At 36.0% G+C, this 18338-nt stretch overlaps 1 protein-coding gene across 1 annotated transcript in view; it reads right to left on the minus strand.

Annotated features, from left to right (window-relative positions):
- Positions 1-18338, minus strand: part of ADGRB3 (adhesion G protein-coupled receptor B3) — a 491554-nt gene that overhangs the window by 286857 nt on the left and 186359 nt on the right. The window contains exons 2-3 of the mRNA XM_074154077.1: positions 10281-10391; positions 4964-5125 (exon numbers count right to left, since the gene is read on the minus strand). Coding sequence (XP_074010178.1) covers positions 4964-5125; positions 10281-10391 — 273 coding nt within the window. The remainder of the gene's footprint in view (positions 1-4963; positions 5126-10280; positions 10392-18338) is intronic.

Genomic DNA, 18338 nt, shown 5'->3' on the forward strand with positions numbered 1-18338 from the left:
TTTTCTCAACAGGTACTATACTTAGACAGCTACTCTGGTCCATCCATATGAACTGAATATTTTTTTCTCATTGGCAAAGTATTAGATTCTGAATCCAGATGTATATCTAAGACTCCAAATTTTTTATCATACAAGAAAAACTAATGAGGAACAAATTTGTCAGATCAGATTCCAAACAGTAGTCATTAATAACAATGATATAATTTCATCTCCTGATACCACAATGCTCATTAAGATGCTCGGATGCAACAAGAAGAACTTCAAAGAGTACAAAATGTAGCAAATAAAAAAAAAAATCCAAATTAGAAAAAGATTATTCTCTAAAAAATAATAATTTAGAATGGTCTTGACACTGTAGACAGGCTGAGATTTTTCAGGGTACAGATGAGTTTAAGTCTATTGTTTAATTTGGAGTTTTGATTTGATGCTTTCAAAATGTTATAAACTAGTGGTCCATTTAAAAATGACAAAAACATGTGCTGAGGGGGTCTTTAAAGACACTGGCTGGAGCCAAAATGTTGTGTATCTCTTCTGGTACGAGTGACTGCATGTTAGCAGCAACACAGGATAATTCTCTGATTTTGGATCTGAACATAAGCCAAAACAAAATGTTTCACTTTGGGTGGACTCAAAGTTAAACCACTGTTTGTGGTTTAGAGTAAGCTGTGTTCAAAATCATCTTCAGTGACAAATTTTAGTTCATTAATTAAGAATTACACAGCACCTTTTTCGATGTCTAGACTTGTATATTTGAAGCAAGTAGATAACTAATAATGCCAAGGATGGAAAAGGCATAATGCTAAGAAAACAACCCATGTCAGCTAACAAACATTAAGAAATAATCTGTTCAATGCATCACAGAAGTGTCCAGTATTACCCACAGCAGCTTTAAAAGAACCTCTTGATTTAAAATTTTGTACCCTTGAGTATTTTTTTTCTTATATTTCATTTACATTTTCTTTCTTTAACACCATTTTCTAAGTGCAAAATACCCTATAACATCTGATGAATTATAGCCAAATGAGCTATGCCAAATTACACCAGATGGAGAGCTGGTCCACAGAGGAGTTACTGTTTTCTATAACACAGTTTCAGATGCAAGATTCATTATTTGGGATAAAAATATTCAGATTATTGCCAACTTATCTGTCAAAAACATTGCTGGCACAACGAGTTTGGATTACTGCAGAGCATCTTTCCCTTTCCTCTGCCTCTCTGTGAGCCTAATGTTGAAGTGAACACCCACAGTGTTCACAATACGCAACTGCTGTGAAGTAGGAGGTGCCGTGAGACCTTACTGGACTTCATCCTACAAGCATATTTTGGGAGATTTTTATTAGAGTTTAAATGCTTTTGATTTTTTCAGCCTTAAACCGAACAGATATTGGAAAGCTATTAGGGGCGTTGATGTTTCATTCTAAGTGGTATCATAGTTTAATATGGCTGAATAACTGCATCTAAGCAGATGCCACATTAAAGGAATCTTTTAAACGGAATTAGACGGCTTGTATGCAGAAATTTAAACTCACTTAAGTGCTATAGTTTCCCTAAGTATAGCTTAAATTGTCCATTCAAAAATCTTTCTTAAATTCTTAATACATAAACTCAGCAGACTTTCTGACTCCTGCCTTCTGACCTTCACATTGCAGCCATACATCTACTCTGCTTCTGCCATATTTTTTTCTAATTATAAACTTAAGTTGCCTTACTCTTATTTTCTTCCTCTCAATAGAAGGCCTGAACTTCCAGAGCATAGATTACTAACAATAAAACTACAGGAATTAAAAATACAATTCTCTATACAGATTTTGTTAATGTACCATGCAGGCATAGAATATATCAAAATGTGCAAAGTTTCACACCAGCAAATATATAGTTTTTGAGAATACAAATGTTTGAAATGGCTTAGGGTATTCCTGCTCCTGAAATGTTTTGCTTTACCCATAAGCTTGAAAATGCTGAGCTTCAGCTAAATTTTGTGGTAAAAGCGCTTGGAGGCAATGGGGAAGGACAACTTGAAACTAATTGAGATTTTCTACAGGCTTTGAAATTCCATGTTCTTTCTCCTTGGAGTTTTAGCTGTGTTCGAAGTTATCCACTAAGCTGAAATGAGTCCGTGGCACTGCGGTACTGCATCTTGAGGTGTCCTTGCTCACGAAAGAACCAATAACAAAAGTGGTTACCTGAACTACTGGTTTTGCTGTCTACTATGCTGCACTTTTCCAGGAGGCTCTTGATTCCAAGACACTGACTGAATTACCTAATAGATTCCTGTCCCTGAAATATCATTGGTCTGGAACAAATATAAATAAACCTTCATGTTCTTACTTTATCTATCAGGAGTACTGTTTTGAAGTTTAAGGTGTAATTTCAATATGAATATATATATATACATATACATACATACATATATATATTCATCAGGATAAAAATAAATAAGTAAATGAAAACAAGTGGAATTTATGGACCGAATAGCTTTCATGTACTTAAGTAAAAGACTCTGTAGTCTCACTGTTGCATAATGATGAAGCTGATGAATCCCATTCTCAAAATTTTCCAGGACAGCAAGATCACAGAGAGATGTATTCCCTAACATCCCCATGAGGATCTTGGACACTATGGGGAGCATATGAAGGTAATAGATGAAAATAATCTGGAAACCTTGCATTAGTATTTTCAAGTTTAACAGGTTCTCTTAAAGCTTATGGATGGATGCTTAAAAGTATTGTCCAGTAGGCCAGTCTGCGTACTTTTTTTATTTTGAAGGGACAACTTTTGGATTAGGAAACATTATTCCAGTTCTCATAACACCACCCTCCACCCCTCCCTTTTTCTAATCTTGCAAACATATAATGAATATGCCCCAGTAGATTTTGTATTTGTGGTTTACAGGGACAGGCCACTGTTACCTCTGTATGTTTATTGCTTCTACTTTATGCTCTAAGACATAAAACCTTGCCATTTTAAGAGAGTCCAAAAACTGTATAGAATGAATGATGCAGGTCTGGGTACACAAGACGGATCCCAGCTATGTATGCATATGCTTGGGTTGTTTTGTCAAACTTGTGTACAAACTGCACATTTTGTTATGCAGGGACCAGGGATAATCCTGTCAGGATACATAATATAATGAGGACAGAAGATATTTAGCCTAATAATTAAAAGGACATTTGAAAAATTAATGGTGCTGTGACTAGGAAAAGCACGTTTCTAAATTGCTCATCTTGCACACTGCCATTCAGTAGTGACTTTGTAGCCAGACAGAGACCAACATAAATTAATAATGTTCTTGTAATTATGTGAAACAACATGCAAGATTAAGGCCAGAAGAGTAATTATTTAGGAAAGGTAACTCAAGATACATAAAGATTATCAGAATCAGCTGTGGTAACCTGAAAAGGAAAATATCTTGGCAGTATCACTTCCAGCCAGTAAGAATTGGTAGCCATTGCTCATATTGTGTATCTGGAAACAAAAGCCCAACCCTGAAGTGGGAGTTCATGCGTAAGGAAATAGCTCCTTTATGACCTGAGAGATACAGAGCAATCTTTTTTGGTGTGAGCATTGTTTAGAAGTTTGCTAGACAATGTGATTTTTAAGAATTAACATTATTCCAATTTCTTTTGACAGCAAATTAATTAACTTTGCTTTTGTAGTACATGGATTTTTTTTTTTTGTTTTGATATGAAAAGTTCTCATTCCTTACTAGAGTATTTCTACCATGAAATATTAGAAAATCCTATATGAATTGCTTATCTAGGCACAGTAGTAAAGCATTAGGTGCTGACAGCAGTTCTGATTAAAGCGGTGGTTTATCTAGATACAATCTTTTAAGTTGCTTTCCTTTACAGAGGTTTCGCAAATGCTTATAATGCTGATACACAAACTCTGATGGGATCACGTGTGCACTTCCCGTTGGATATTTTTCAGCACACAGTAACAATGTGTGCTGATTCTACATATTACTACTACTCCTTGAGATAAAGTCCAGTGGTTTCTTTGTGTATGATGGTCTAGTTTAATTAAAAAATGGAGTGAGTTTCCCCAGAACTTGAAGATGGCTCACCACCTTCTTGGGATCAGATGTTACAAACTGCTGAGGAATTTCTGCACGTGAAGGGAGGCATATCATTTTTTTTTTTGCATTTCAGACACAGCAGAGGAAAATGAATGTAGTTGCAGGGCATGTGCCTTCCCTTTAGCTTCCCATCGCAGATTAAGCAGATCCACAGTCAGAGTCTAAAGAAATGAGATGTGCCCTTTCAGAAACTAAGTCGAACATGCCTGTCTCTTCTCCTTAGTGTATAACTACTGCTGAACTCCAACTCCGCCCAGATCTCTGAGACAAAAGGAGTAGGAAAACTGTAATGCAAGATACTGATGACCTTTACCTTGTGTTAGATATGAGAGTTACTTTTTGTCTGATCTCTCTTCCTTTGATGGGTAGTTGTTGCCCTTTCTTGCCAGAACAATGTAAAGGAAAGTCCAGGAAGGCATTACCTTGCAGAGAACATTGTCTGGCCCACTGAATAGAAGATAGTACTCTAAATGGTGAAACGATTGCAGTGTTGAGTAAATATATGTTAACTTAACACACCCTGTTAATTACCCTCTGCTTCTTAACATATTGATGACCTGGATTTCTTCCCTAGTTTGTACAAAAGTACTCACACTATGCCTTCTCTTTTCTGAGGGAAAATCAGAAAACATGGCCATTTTAAAAAAACCTGAAACTGTCAGAAGGGACTTTTGTTGCATATCTTGACTGTTCTGGAAGTAAAATAACAATCTACATGACAAAATTTCACAGTTGAATAGAATTACACTTCACTAGTCTAATTGAAATGCCTTTATGAAAATCATGTTAAAAATAATAATCATGTTAAAAAGATATAGTTTCAAATTCTTATCATTATACAGTTCATAAACATCCACAATTTTATTTATTGGCTGCTAACACTACCTGGACAGAGGGCAGTGTTATTGCAAACCCTTGATTCTCTTAAAGGGCCGCTGCAGTGTGTCCCATAAGGTGATACACAAGTTCTGGTTCGCACCTGCGACCCTTGACCACAAGTAACTGAACACGTACTCCACTGGGCCCACTCTTCAACACCAGATTCACCTGTATTCAAGACAACAAACAAACATGAATACAGACATAAGTATTAATTAGATTTTTTTTTTCTGAAGCTCGTTATCATCTGTTCTTATAAATCAAAGAAAAAAGTACCAGACCAAAATAAATATTTAAAAGTTCATGGAGTAAAGCAGCTGTGAAGACGTGCAATGAATAGAAAATAAAGACACCTATGATGCTGCAGTCACACAACTCCTGTCAGACAGAAACACTTCGATTGCTTAGTGCCATTTACAACTTTATGAGAACTACTGCCCTTCATCATTTTAGAAACAACTCTGCTCTCAGGATGCTAAAAGGACATAGACAACTCTTTTATAACATAGCAAAAGGATTTATCTTTAATATTTATACTTGTCACTCTAGAATGAAGACTAGGTAATAGTTAAAGGAACTCTACCAGTAAGGGAATTCTGATTTTAAAAATACCCAAGCCAACACCCTCATTTCTTATCTTTTTTTCAGTGGATGAGAGTCATCTAGAACCTGAGAGAAGCTCCCTGGAAAAGAGAAGCACTTGGCTTACCAAATTTTAACCTCAACTGCAGGATGGGAATTTTGGTTTGATCATTTACTGCACAGATCTGCTCCTTGCTTTTGACCTAGAGGTGTGCTAAACTTTTGGATGTGCTAGACCTCATTACTGCATATAATACATACCACTATGTTCAGAATTGTCAGATGCGATTTATTAATACCATACATTTGAATAGCATATTTTTTATTGTTGAGAGATAGTGTATTATATTATTTCTATTTTTTTTTTTTGAAAGCAAATAATGAATAAAGTCTTGGTGGATAGATGTACAGGGAAGAATGCTTAATTTAGTTTCCGTGATCAGCTATACACACAATTCTGGAATTCCTTTTGCAAAAGCATTCATGTTCAGAAAACCGTATCCCTTAAGTATTCTCAGAAAACAAATGCAAACATAATGTGAATATACATCACTGAACAATTTGAGTAAATACTTGTGGATTCATGTTCACCTTCTTCCATTAAAGATCAGTATAAAATGAAACGCTGAAGCCAATATTACACCCTTGACTTTTAAACCTAAGTCCTTTTTGAAACAAATGGGATTTTCTGCTTTAAAAACAGTGGCATGATACAACATTCCCTCTTAAATAGCTTGCTTAAAATCTCAGTTATCTCAATACTCCTCTAGTCTTCCAAAAGTTTTGATATTGGTCGCAATCAAGGGAATGTCTGCAAATGAGGAAGACTCTGGTGCGATCTTCTAAGAATGCAGGAACTGATACACTACTTCTTGGAACTGTGCTTTTTGTAGCAGGCATCTGTCCAAGTTCTTCTGTTTTTGTTTCTAGAGGCCAAGCATGAAACCTTTGCAAAATGCTTGTGTCTGCTAGTCATCTAAGAAGCAACTTTAAGGCTATTCGATGCTTTTAAGACAAATGTACTTTTTATTCAGTAGCAAGAGAGAATGCTTTATAATTAGCACACAAATCTCTCTCCTTTTCATAAAATTATATACAATCCTAACAAGTTATATGAAAAAGAAAAAAATTATGAGATTTTTTGAAATACAAATATTCACCAATTTGTGGTCATTTTCTTTATTTTTAGGTAAAAATACAAGAAATTGAATCACTGATTATTATTTTAATAATTTTTTTGAAATGAATTTAGCATTTTCCTTAGGTCATTACATGTGTTGGCACAGGTTAGACGATATAATATGGCAAATATAGCTAGTACCTAGATAGACAGTAACAATTATAAAATATGTACTATAAGCCCTACGTACATGTTAAAAATACCTGTATTACTATGGCTTTCTAGGTTAATATTTTTGTCTTTTCCTACATGTTTGAAGTTTGACTTTGCCTTTGTTAAAATGGTTTAGATGAAAGGTCAAACAGCAGAAAAAGTCAAAGCTATGTTTCTCAAGATGTTCCTCATTATGTAAAACAGTCATACATACTCAGTGTAAAGTATCTATTATCCAACACAGACATGGTGACAGTGCAGAGCTAATAAAATACAGAAATTAAGTATTAAAGATTTCAAATTTCAGATATCTTAAAGTGATAAAAAGTTGCTCTTAACCATTGGAATATGATGAAAAATAGCAGTAACATGATATTAAGAAGTGTGATTCTATTGAGTGACTTTTGGAATGAATATTAATTATTGAAAGTTCTGAGCATATATGTACTGTCCATTCACAAAAGGCAGAATCTAGCAATATACTTCAACGTATGTACAGGATAGAAGGCTTAAACGTTTGCTGGAGCAAGGTCCTCCACACTAACAAGGTGCATGGAGCAAAAAGAGTGAAATCAGAGAAAATAAAGACCAAATTTATCTCACCAGCTGCTTTACTTCCTTTTGCACAATGTATTATGATTTTTTGGTAATTTTTAATTTTTCAGAGTATTTTATACTGCTGTTAGTATGATTATTACTTATTTTAAAATATTTTAAAGGAGAAAAACATCTTCACAGACATACCACAGATACCCATTTTTAATTTAAGCAAATAAAGACATTTATTTTCTAGAATAAACCTAGATTGCCTATATAATCTGCAAATACATCTTCCATTGTTTTCTTTACGTCTTTTCCACTTTTTTCTTCTCAAAATTAAAATTTCAAAAGGGCTATTTTTTATTTTCATTTAGTTTTCAGTTACTTGACAACTCTTAAATTTTTAATTTCTATCCTATTAAACCTACAATCTCACATTAATTATTGGCAAGCTACCAAGCCCTTGTTCTCTTTCTCTGCTTGACATGTAAGAGAAAACATAACTTACTGTATGGAAGGCCTCATTGATCTGTGTAACACTTACCTGTATTATACTCTCTAAATCCCATAACACCTAAGGGAAGGATCGGTCCAAACACATAAAATGACAAATATAGGACAATCGATTATTCAGACAATATTTTTTAAATAAAATGTTTTACTGCCTCATATCACAAAGAAACAGGCAAATGCATATTTTAAAACCGTGTTTTATAACTCTTCCATTCGCAGCAAAATTCAGTGGATTAAGTCCACTCTTCTAACAGTATTAAATGCTTTTCATAAATCTCTTCCAGGACAATTCTCTATTCCTGTCTCTCTGCCTTTATAAACCATACAAACATTTTGTTGCACTCTTGCGTGTTTTACTATTACACAAAATAAAATATTAAACTGGGTTGAAATATAAGAAACCTCATAAACTCAGTATCAATTTACTTTGAAGACTATTAGAATTCTTAGTACATGGGTAAATTCATGAGATAGATATGTTAGAGAAAACCTTATGAATCAGCTTAAGAAGATATCACATTAATTATATTACAAGAAAATGAATGCATTAGAGGTGAAGAAAATATGCAATGACCACTACAAAGGAAAATCAAAATGAAGAAGAGATGAAAATTAGTAAGTATGTCAAAAAAGAGCGCAGTATTACTTAAAATGTGTTAACTTACAGTATGTAAAAATACAGATTTCCTTAAAGCTGGGCGTGTAAATTTATATGCTCTGCTGATATATCTCACATGCTTTCAGAACAGGACCTTGAAAACCAAGCTTGTGTAATTTGGAACATTCATATCCCACTCCCCACACAGAATCTATCAGAAGGTGATGGTATAAGTGCTGCATTTATAATGCAGTTCTCTAACACCCATAATAGATGCACTGCAATGCATGACTAGAAAATATCAAATACAAGTTTTACCTGATAATATGAAAGTTTTAGGGACTTATATGAGGAAATAAAAAACCAGATCACCTTACTTTTTTTTTTTTTTGGAGTAATTGTATGAATTCAAGAAGCAGTATAAAAGCAAAGGTGTTATTCTATGCAGTAAGCAACTAACATTATAAGTCTGAGCTGGGTATGTAAGTAATAAGTTCTACTTGCCTAAACAAAAACTGCATGGAGACCAAGAGGGTTCTAGGCTCCCTTCTTCCACTACATTTGCTTACAGTAGTATCATCTGGGAGTTAGCCATAAAAGAAGTCCTAAAGATTAATAGGAGGGAAACAGACTTTTTCCCCTTCTAAATTCTTTACCAAACAGATCTACGCTGATTGGCTCTACATGTATTTAGATTACTTCAAATATTGATTTCTGCAAATCTGTTAAGTAAAGCACCCTAGTACCAAGGAAGTCAACATGCAACATATCTAGAAGCAATTATAGCTCTTTTACTTAAGTGAATATAAACTGGAAGCATTATGTATGACTGATGCAGGCATATTTTCTATGTTAGTAACTATGGAATACAGAGTAAGTTGTTTCAAATCCATACAATAATTATGGGGCACAAGGCTTTCCACATAGTAACTTATTGGAATGGAGTGTGTAGGGAACCGTTAAAGAGATAGATTTTACCAACAGGTACACAGATCATTACTGATGTCAAAATGGAGAGTAGTTTTGGTGTATGAGGGCTGAATTCAACTCACCACTGAAATTTTATCATTGACATCAAAGGCAGCTGTGGTAACTGTTAGTAAACAGGCTTTTTTTCTTTGTTTTTTTTTTTTTTTAAATTACTTTAGCTCTAGGTTTGTAAAATCATTTTGATATCTTTATCTAAAGAAGATGAAGTTGCTCAAACAAAATTAGAAAACTGTTAGTAATTTGCACATCCAATTAAAAACTACTTATGGCCAATTTCATTTAGCAATTATGAATTTGGAAACTAGAGAACAGAGTGTTGTGCTGGGCCAAAGATAGTAAATGCTGAATGTATGTACATTAAAGTCACCCTAGTCCTTAATTAATTTGATAAACACCTAAAGCTGGGATTAGACCTCAGTCTATTTATAAACAAATTCTGAAGCATGTTCCTAACATCTTCTTTGAAAAAAAATTAATGTCACAGTAAGCTGTCCTGTGTCTTGCCATGTGAGACTGCTTTACTACTAATGAAATTCATGCTTACACTAAATAATTCAGTATCCACATTCACAGTGCATGTTTTTGTATGATCTACCTAATTCTCAGCTACTTTATTTATGGACTTTAACTGGTGAAAAAAAAATACATGATTCAAAAAAAGTATCAGCTTAGAAAACTGACAAATATGCAGCAAAAGATTATGGAAACATGCAGTGGTTTTGCTAAAATTAACAACAGTAAATAGAAAAATGTAACTGATGTATTACCAGTTTGTGCCATAAATTTAGCAGCATCAGCTTGTTCCTGAGGGACCCTTTTCTCATGAACAGATCGAGGTCGCTGACTTTTAATTGTATGATCTCCCATCATTCCAAATTCTAAAGACAGAATAAAGGTTTATGAAAGCTTGTGTGTAGACATTTCTCAAACGTCACATACTGTCTCATGCAATATGTTCCTAAACATACCTGGAAGTTGCTGGTAAGAGTCAGGCAAGCGGTCATGGCAGTTAACATCAACTTAACTTTGCTACACTTGGCTTTTAATAAATACTTAAACTTGTTTCTGCAGATTTTCAAACATGGTTTTATTGTAGGAACCAACATTCGATGTAGTGACACATACTATAAATCAGCTGTATGACACGGGACAAAAAAGCAATTATTCAAATGCAGACATTTTATTCCTGTATTTTGAACCATTGCAAACCACACCAGAAAGTGACTGCGAAAATGTTAGACCTTGCTGTTATACGGTAGAGCCTGCTGCTCCTCCAGAGGACTTCTATTTCTGCACTAGTCTTTCAGGCTGACAAAGCCTTCAACAGAGACAATGAGTCATCTCTGTTGAACGGGAATGGTGGCAATGCAAATTAATAATAATTTAGCCAACAAACTGCTTAATTTTTAGGCTGAATCCAGCAGAACTGTTGAACTGTTTGTGAACTGTTCCCTTTCCGGCACCTCCAAGTTATAAAGACTACATATTATATCTTTCCCTCAGTATTTAAAAAGAAGTCCCCATTGATTTCAGTAGGGAAATCTACATAAAAATCAATGACATAAAGGCCCAGAGTGTGGGAGTAGAGAGTGCTTCATTTTTCATCCTATCACTGCTGCCATTTTACCTCTCGGGTCCTGTGCAAACCTCCTAGCTTTCTACCTCAGGCTCCATCCTTCCTTTCTGTGATGGATTGTGAAGGGTCCTTTGCGTTTAGAGGGAATTGCTGCGTCTTCTGCCCAGTTCCCTCTGGTCTTCCCAGGCACACACAGCTGTGCAGTTTCTGTTGGGACTCTAGGAAGCGTGTGCTGGGAACCTTGGGTTAACGTGGAAACTACTTCAACTACAGGCACGTGAAGTTTCTGATGAGGCAGAAGGTGATTGAAACACTAGCAATATAAACAGCAAGAAATACCTTTCTGAAAAATTCAAAACTCTCCTCAATTTGTAAAGTCATAATGATAATGAAACTTACCTTCCTGCCTCAAAAGATGCAAAATGTTATATTAGTTGTAAATGCTACTAATAAATATTATTTGCAAACACATTGTTTTGATAAATCATTAAAGTAAACATATTTGAATTTCTATTTAAAGAAATAATAAAAAGTAAATATATTTTTAAGGGGTCAATCAGCAGAGAGAAGTTGTTGTTTTTTTTCTTTTCTAGTGAGCTATTAATATATTTCTCCAAATTAGTGTTTCTTTTTGTAAATATTCATTAATGGCACCACTTAAAATATAAATTTAATTATTCATTTGAGAACAGCAATGCAGTTTGCATTCTAAAGAGAATATTTGAAAATCTAATTAATAAAATATATTTTGAGAACTAAATATTCAAGATTTTTAATACAACCCCAAAACACATATAAAATATAATTATATACATACATATATATATGTATGTATATAGATACATGTGTGTTATAAAATTTTGTTAATATATTTTTACAAAATACACCTCTTCTACAGCTCGTCTGATATAAGATAGCTTTTTATTCTCTGGGAAATTTCTTACTATAATTAAACCTGATGAACTTCAACAAGGGCAAGTGCAGGGTGCTGCACCTGGGGAGGAATAACCACCTGCACCAGGACAGGTTGGGGGCTGACCTGCTGGAGAGCAGCTCTGAGGAAAAAAACCTGGGAGTCCTGGTGGACAACAGGATGCCCATGAGCCAGCAATGTGCCCTTGTGGCCAAGAAGGCCAATGACATCCTGGGGTGCATCAGGAAGAGCGTGGCCAGCAGATCAAGGGAGGTCATCCTGCGTCTCTGCTCTGCCCTGGTGAGGTCCCATCTGGAGCATTGTGTCCAGTTCTGGGCTCCCCGGTTCCAGAAGGACAGGGAACTGCTGGAGAGGGTACAGCAGAGGGCTACAAAGATGATTATGGGGCTGGAGCATCTCTCTGATGAGGAGAGGCTGAGGGACTTGGGTCTTTTTAGTCTGGAGAAGAGAAGACTGAGGGGGGATCTGATCAATGCTTATAAATATATAAATATAAAAATAAGGGTGGGTGTCAAGAGGATGGGGCCAGTCTTTTTTCAGTGGTGCCCAGTGACAGGACAAGAAGAATTGGGCACAAACTTGAACATAAGAAGTTCCACCTAAACATGAGGAGGAACTTCTTTACTTTGAGGGTGTCAGAGCCCTGGAAGAGGCTGCCCAGGGAGGTGGTGGAGTCTACTCTGGAGACATTCAAAACCTGCCCGGACACGTTCCTGTGCAACCTGCTCTGGGTGGACCTGCTTTGGCAGGGGGGTTGGACTAGATGATCTCCAGAGGTCCCTGCCAACCCCATATCATTCTGTGATTCTGTGGTTCTGCAAAGTTTTTCAATCATTCTGCTAATGCAAATTAAGATTAGAAGGATACTTTCACAATTTTGACAAGGTGTAGTCCAGATGACCATTTAAACTGTAGTTAACAAAGTGAAGAACAAGAGACTTCACACAGGGTTTCCCCTGATGCGGCTGTGAAAGCAAGGCATGTTTGCCCGGACTTTGCTGCCTGCCTGTCGCCTGCTTCTTAGGCAGTTTAGAGGATATGGCACCATTCTTGCAGAAGACTTCATGCTATTTTTTAAGTTATAATCAGAGTGCAATAATGGGAACCGTTTGCTAGAGGAATGCTTCCCAGGGGCATAGAGGAAGGTGGTGAATGCTCCAGTCCCAGCCCCGCAGCATCCCGTGCTGGGTGCAGGCAGAGCCCTCTGGTGAAAAGGCAAAGGCAATTGCAGGAGATGAGTTTTCAGGGTTATGGTTTACACCCAGTGTAACTCCATTCACAACAAGGGAGTTACTCGTTAATATCACCAAGCAAAATAAAATACAAGTCGTTGATGCAGGATCTAATCATGCCCCAACTTTTATTTTTTCCACTTAGCAACAACACTTTTTTAATTTACACGTTCAATTCACTTCAAGTATTGCTGATGGTCTTTAAGATGCACTGTTCACCTAATCTTCTTTTGCTGTATTAAGCATTTATATAGTAAAGATATAAATATATATTAAAAATAAATGTTTCACAACAAAGATAAAAATAGTTTTTTATAATTTCTGTCAAAAATGGAATGAGACACATGCAGTGCTCTCATTTTCATATTCGGCTGCAGTTTTTAACGAAACACCGCACGAGAACAAAAGCGGTAGCAGGAAATGCGGAGCACTGGCAGGAATGAAGACTTCGGAGCCTTATTAAAATTCAGGCCTCATAAGAAAAGAAAAATAAGGGTCAAGTACATGTTCATAATGGGATCAGAAGTGTTCAGTGTCTGCGTATAAGCACAAACAGTGCTCTCAAAAAGGTTTAATCTAAGAACCTCAACAGTAATGCATTTTTTATGAAATATTTTATAAAAAAATAGCTTACGTGACTGCTGTAGTTTACAATAAATACTAAATAGAATAAAACTTTTGTCCATTTTCAGATCCTAGCCAAATAATGAATGTAGAAGATGAACCAGTTATGCATTTTTCTTCCCTCAGTACTTCACAGAGGAGGAGTATTTTAATGTCTTCTGGGCAGGGAAAGCATTTTAACCCAAGTCAGCCTAAAGTATGACGAAGTGGCGCTGTGGTTTCAAGGACCTGTTTGTGTGGGAAAGGTGATAGGAATCATCTTACTCTAGACAATATCTGGTGTAGGGGTGTCCTGCATGATTCAAGACCTGGTATCTGGGAAATTATATTGGATGTTTGAGTTGAGATTCTGAGTAAAGGAATTTTTCTCATTCTCACTCTTTTTTTACCTAGTTCTTGCTGCTGAAAAGCAGTTTTCTAACCCAGAAGCAGCTATTTTTGCAGGCACCAGTTTCTGTACAGAATTTTTTGGTGATGCCTGTCCTAATTTTCCCTTGGGTGGCACAGGACAGTCCTTCTCATCTTTTACCTCAAACACTGACATTAATCAGATTGTTTCATTAAATAAACAGGGGTGATGAATCTTTTCAGCAGCAGACAGATGCATGGCCTGATCCAGAAATTGCCAATGTGACTCAAAGCTTGGCCTGGAAACATGAAAGGATTCTAATGCTTTTTATTACATTGTTAATGCTATAATCTACCTGCATGAGAATAAAACTCACAAAGAAATACCTCAAAATGTAAATAACCAATAGCATTATGGGGAACCTTGAATGGATCATTTTAACCAGACTGTGAATTATAATAAATCATAACATATTCCAAACATTTGTGGTAGAAAATCTGAGGTTTAGTTATCTGATAAAAGAATTTATCTTGCTGTCAGTGTCCTTTGGTGGCTATAGAAGTACAATAGCTCCCTGCAATAGGATGCATATTCTTTCTCTCCTCAGCTGTACAAAGTGGATCAATACTTGAAAGTATTTTAGCAATGCATATATCTTAACATAGATATGATTTATCATATCATTTTACATATAACTCTGAAGCACTTACTTCTAGGAGTAAAAAAAAAAAACAACCACAATGATTTCTGAAATTCCAAAGTTTACAGTTGAGTATTATTTACAACAACTCTTATCTGTAGTCCCATTTGCTTTACCTTTATTTTTATGTTATGTTATGGGAATTTTTATTCCTATTGAGTAACCTTTTTAGTTTTTAAAGAAGAAGCTAAAATCTTGCGGCCAATGTAGGTGTAGGATTTTAGGAGAGAAGAGAGGTGCCATGTGCTCTCTGTAGGAACAAAGAAGAAAAAAAAATCTGTTAAGAGTATAAAAATGCAAAGTAGGAAGACTGAGCAATACAAAAGAAAAGTGCCAGCTTTGCAGGTTTCTACTTTCTACTCACCAATTGCTAGTCTTTGCTTTTGACAAGTGGATAATCGTTAAAGTTAAGGTCATGTCAAACAGATTTTATGCCTAGGCTCTTTAATAATATTTGTAAGCCTGTTACATATATATCCTAGTCATCAGATGACATAAACCATGTTGGTTTGGCTCTTATGATTATTTTTATGTCACATTTCATGGGAACTTCACAGTGTAGATGTATTGATCTGGTTATAGGTACACAATCTACTATGATTTGTGCTATTAGTGGCACAGAACACAGTGGCATTAATAAAAAAAAGTCTTTTTCAGCATAGTACTTGGTGATGACTGATGAATGAACTGCTGAATTAAAAAAAGTTGTTCTGAGACCTTTAGGGTTACCCCTTTAGGGCATGTAAAATGTAAAGCAACCTCTGGGGATTGCCGAGTGTCCTCAGCTTGTACTGACCCTCCTGGAAGGTGAGGTGGTGAGCAGCTCCCTGAAGGATGATCGGAACCTCAAAAGCAAGAAGAGGCAACCGATTCTCCAAAGTGACCGTTGTTTCCTTTTCTCACCCACAGCACTCCGGCAGTGTACTTCATACGATCCTACCCACTCCTGGGCTGTAAATAGTCAAATGAGTGTTTTCAATTACTCTTGACTGCTGAATGAATATTAAAGGTCTTGCAGCCAGAATATGTGTTAATGGAAACTGCCTCACGTGCAGTAGCATGGCATCCTCTCTGTGCCAGCACGCAAATGTTTTTCCCAGAAATTATGCAAAATGCTGATGTAAGTCCCAGGTGAAGGGGAAGAAGGAGATGTAGAGGGGGAAAGGAAGAAAGAGGTCTATAGAAACATACAAAGAACCAGTTTGTTTCAATTAATTTTTGGACTGAGCTATTGAACGATTTCAATAGGTGTGATTAACTGCAGGCTTCCCAGAGCTTGAAAAAGTTTTCCGTGCATTTCATGTTATCGTAACACATTCTAAAGTTTCTCCCACAAAGGTATTAGTGCAATATGCAGTAGTAGCAGGACTTGGGGTTTCTCATCACACTTTTATCTGGTCAGTACAATTTCTTCTGGTCACTAGGTGGCAGAATGTGTGTTGACTTAGAAGCACATTTTGCATTGAATTGAGAATTCGGGACTTTCAGTGTCTTTTTCACTATAAAATTATCTCCCCCCCCCAAAAAAAAAAAAAAAAACAAACAAAAACCATTTCATTACATTCAAAGGACTGAGGGGGTTTTGTGTGCTTTTTTTTTTTTTTTTTTGTTCTTCTTTTGTAGGGCTCGGGTTAAAAAAACAAAACACCCAAAAGAAGCAAAACAGGAGCTGCAGGTTATTTTTTCCCTTACAGTAAGCCCCGTGACAAAAGAGAAGAAAATCCCAGGAGCACTCCCTCCTTGTCTCCAGCCCTGCCTCACTGCAGCAGGGCACTCAGGCCCCACAAGGAAGCACTTGTTCTCAAATGCTGCATTGAGAGGATGGAGAGCTTCAGGGCATTGGTGGATATCGTCACCCTGCAGTACAGACTTAAGCTATGGCTTTCTATGGGAACCCCTTCAAACGTTATTTCCTCACCAGATGGGCCAGTTGCCAAAATGGTAACATAGCTATTAGCTGAATTAGATTTCCATGGGAACCTCTTCTTAGCAAATGTGGAAAATGTTCTTAAAACAGTCTTTGACTACTTCCTATGTAGATCCTGGTCCCATAAAAAGTCCTCTTTTGGCTGTCCGAAGCACTATAGAAGAGCTTTGGCCTGTTTCAAACTGAATGGACTAATTTCTTTTACCAGAGTGAATTAAGATCTGAACTGAGCTGTATTCATGAACACAGTGAGAAAGATATCCTATTACTCATGAAAACATGGAGAGTATTTTAATAGTAGTGGAAATATGAAAGGCAATAGTATTTGTACTAGCAAAGTAATTTTTTTATTATACTACACTCTTGCGTTTTATCAAGTAAAAGATAGGTTAACATTTGCAGGAAATTAGATACAAGATTTCCTTTTTCACGCACACGGCAATATACTAATACATACATGTATGCACTCTTTCATCTTTCAGAAAATTAGGGAAAATAATTACGTATTCTAAACAGTAAACATATTCTACATAGGTAATTAGTTTGTGTTTGTCTCTAGGGAGACCCATTTGCTCCTAGGAAAAAACGTTAGATTAATACTACTGCTGCTATTTTTCATGACATAAGAAAAGAAATACTACTGAATTAAAATATAAATTATAGCACAAATATTGATGAGTTGGTCTTTCTCGTGGTAGTACAATCTGCCATCTCTCTGTGTTTCTCTGCAGCGACTCCCTTGGCCAGCCGTTATCTTCAGCAGGATCTGAACCTGTTTATTTGCGGCTACAGATTTGGTCAGTGAAGAATATCATAAAGACGTAATATTTATTCACTTTGCATGTGCACAGAATGTTGAAACTGTGCAAGCTCTATTACTTGCCTTCCTGGGCCCAATTGCTCATCATCTTACACCTAGGCAGGAGAAACTGAGCGTGTGAATCTAGTGAAGTGACTCATACCTGTTCAAAATGAATGTAAAATGTCACCACAGCAGGTACTGTGTTTTCACGTGTGCTTTGCAGAATTATAACTGAGCAAAGAGGAAAAGAAGGGGTGAACGAAAGCCCAAACTGCAGCTTTACCCATATATATCTCTACTAGATCTGACATTTTATAATAATCATGGCCAGTATGCAGAAGATGCTCTGTAGTTCACATTTTTCCTATTCAAATATTTCCCCTAGCAATCCATCCCAAAATGTTTGTATTCAAATAAAAATAATAAAACTGATAAACCCGATAATGTAAATTTCCTTTAACATTAAAATCCGCTAAATTCAGCAGTATATTGGTCTCTCATGTTCCCTATTATTCTCCCAAGAGATTCATGGATGTAATAACACATTAAAGAATGAAAACACAGGGAATTACTTTTATTTATTTTTGCTTTTTAAATGAAAGACCTTAAATGCATTCTCTTGTAGTATTCTCATCATTTTAATGTTTCTACTATAATAACTTATTCATGTGTAGCCTTTAA

Source organism: Numenius arquata, chromosome 9 (assembly GCF_964106895.1).
Source record: "Numenius arquata chromosome 9, bNumArq3.hap1.1, whole genome shotgun sequence".
Classification (NCBI taxonomy): domain Eukaryota; kingdom Metazoa; phylum Chordata; class Aves; order Charadriiformes; family Scolopacidae; genus Numenius; species Numenius arquata.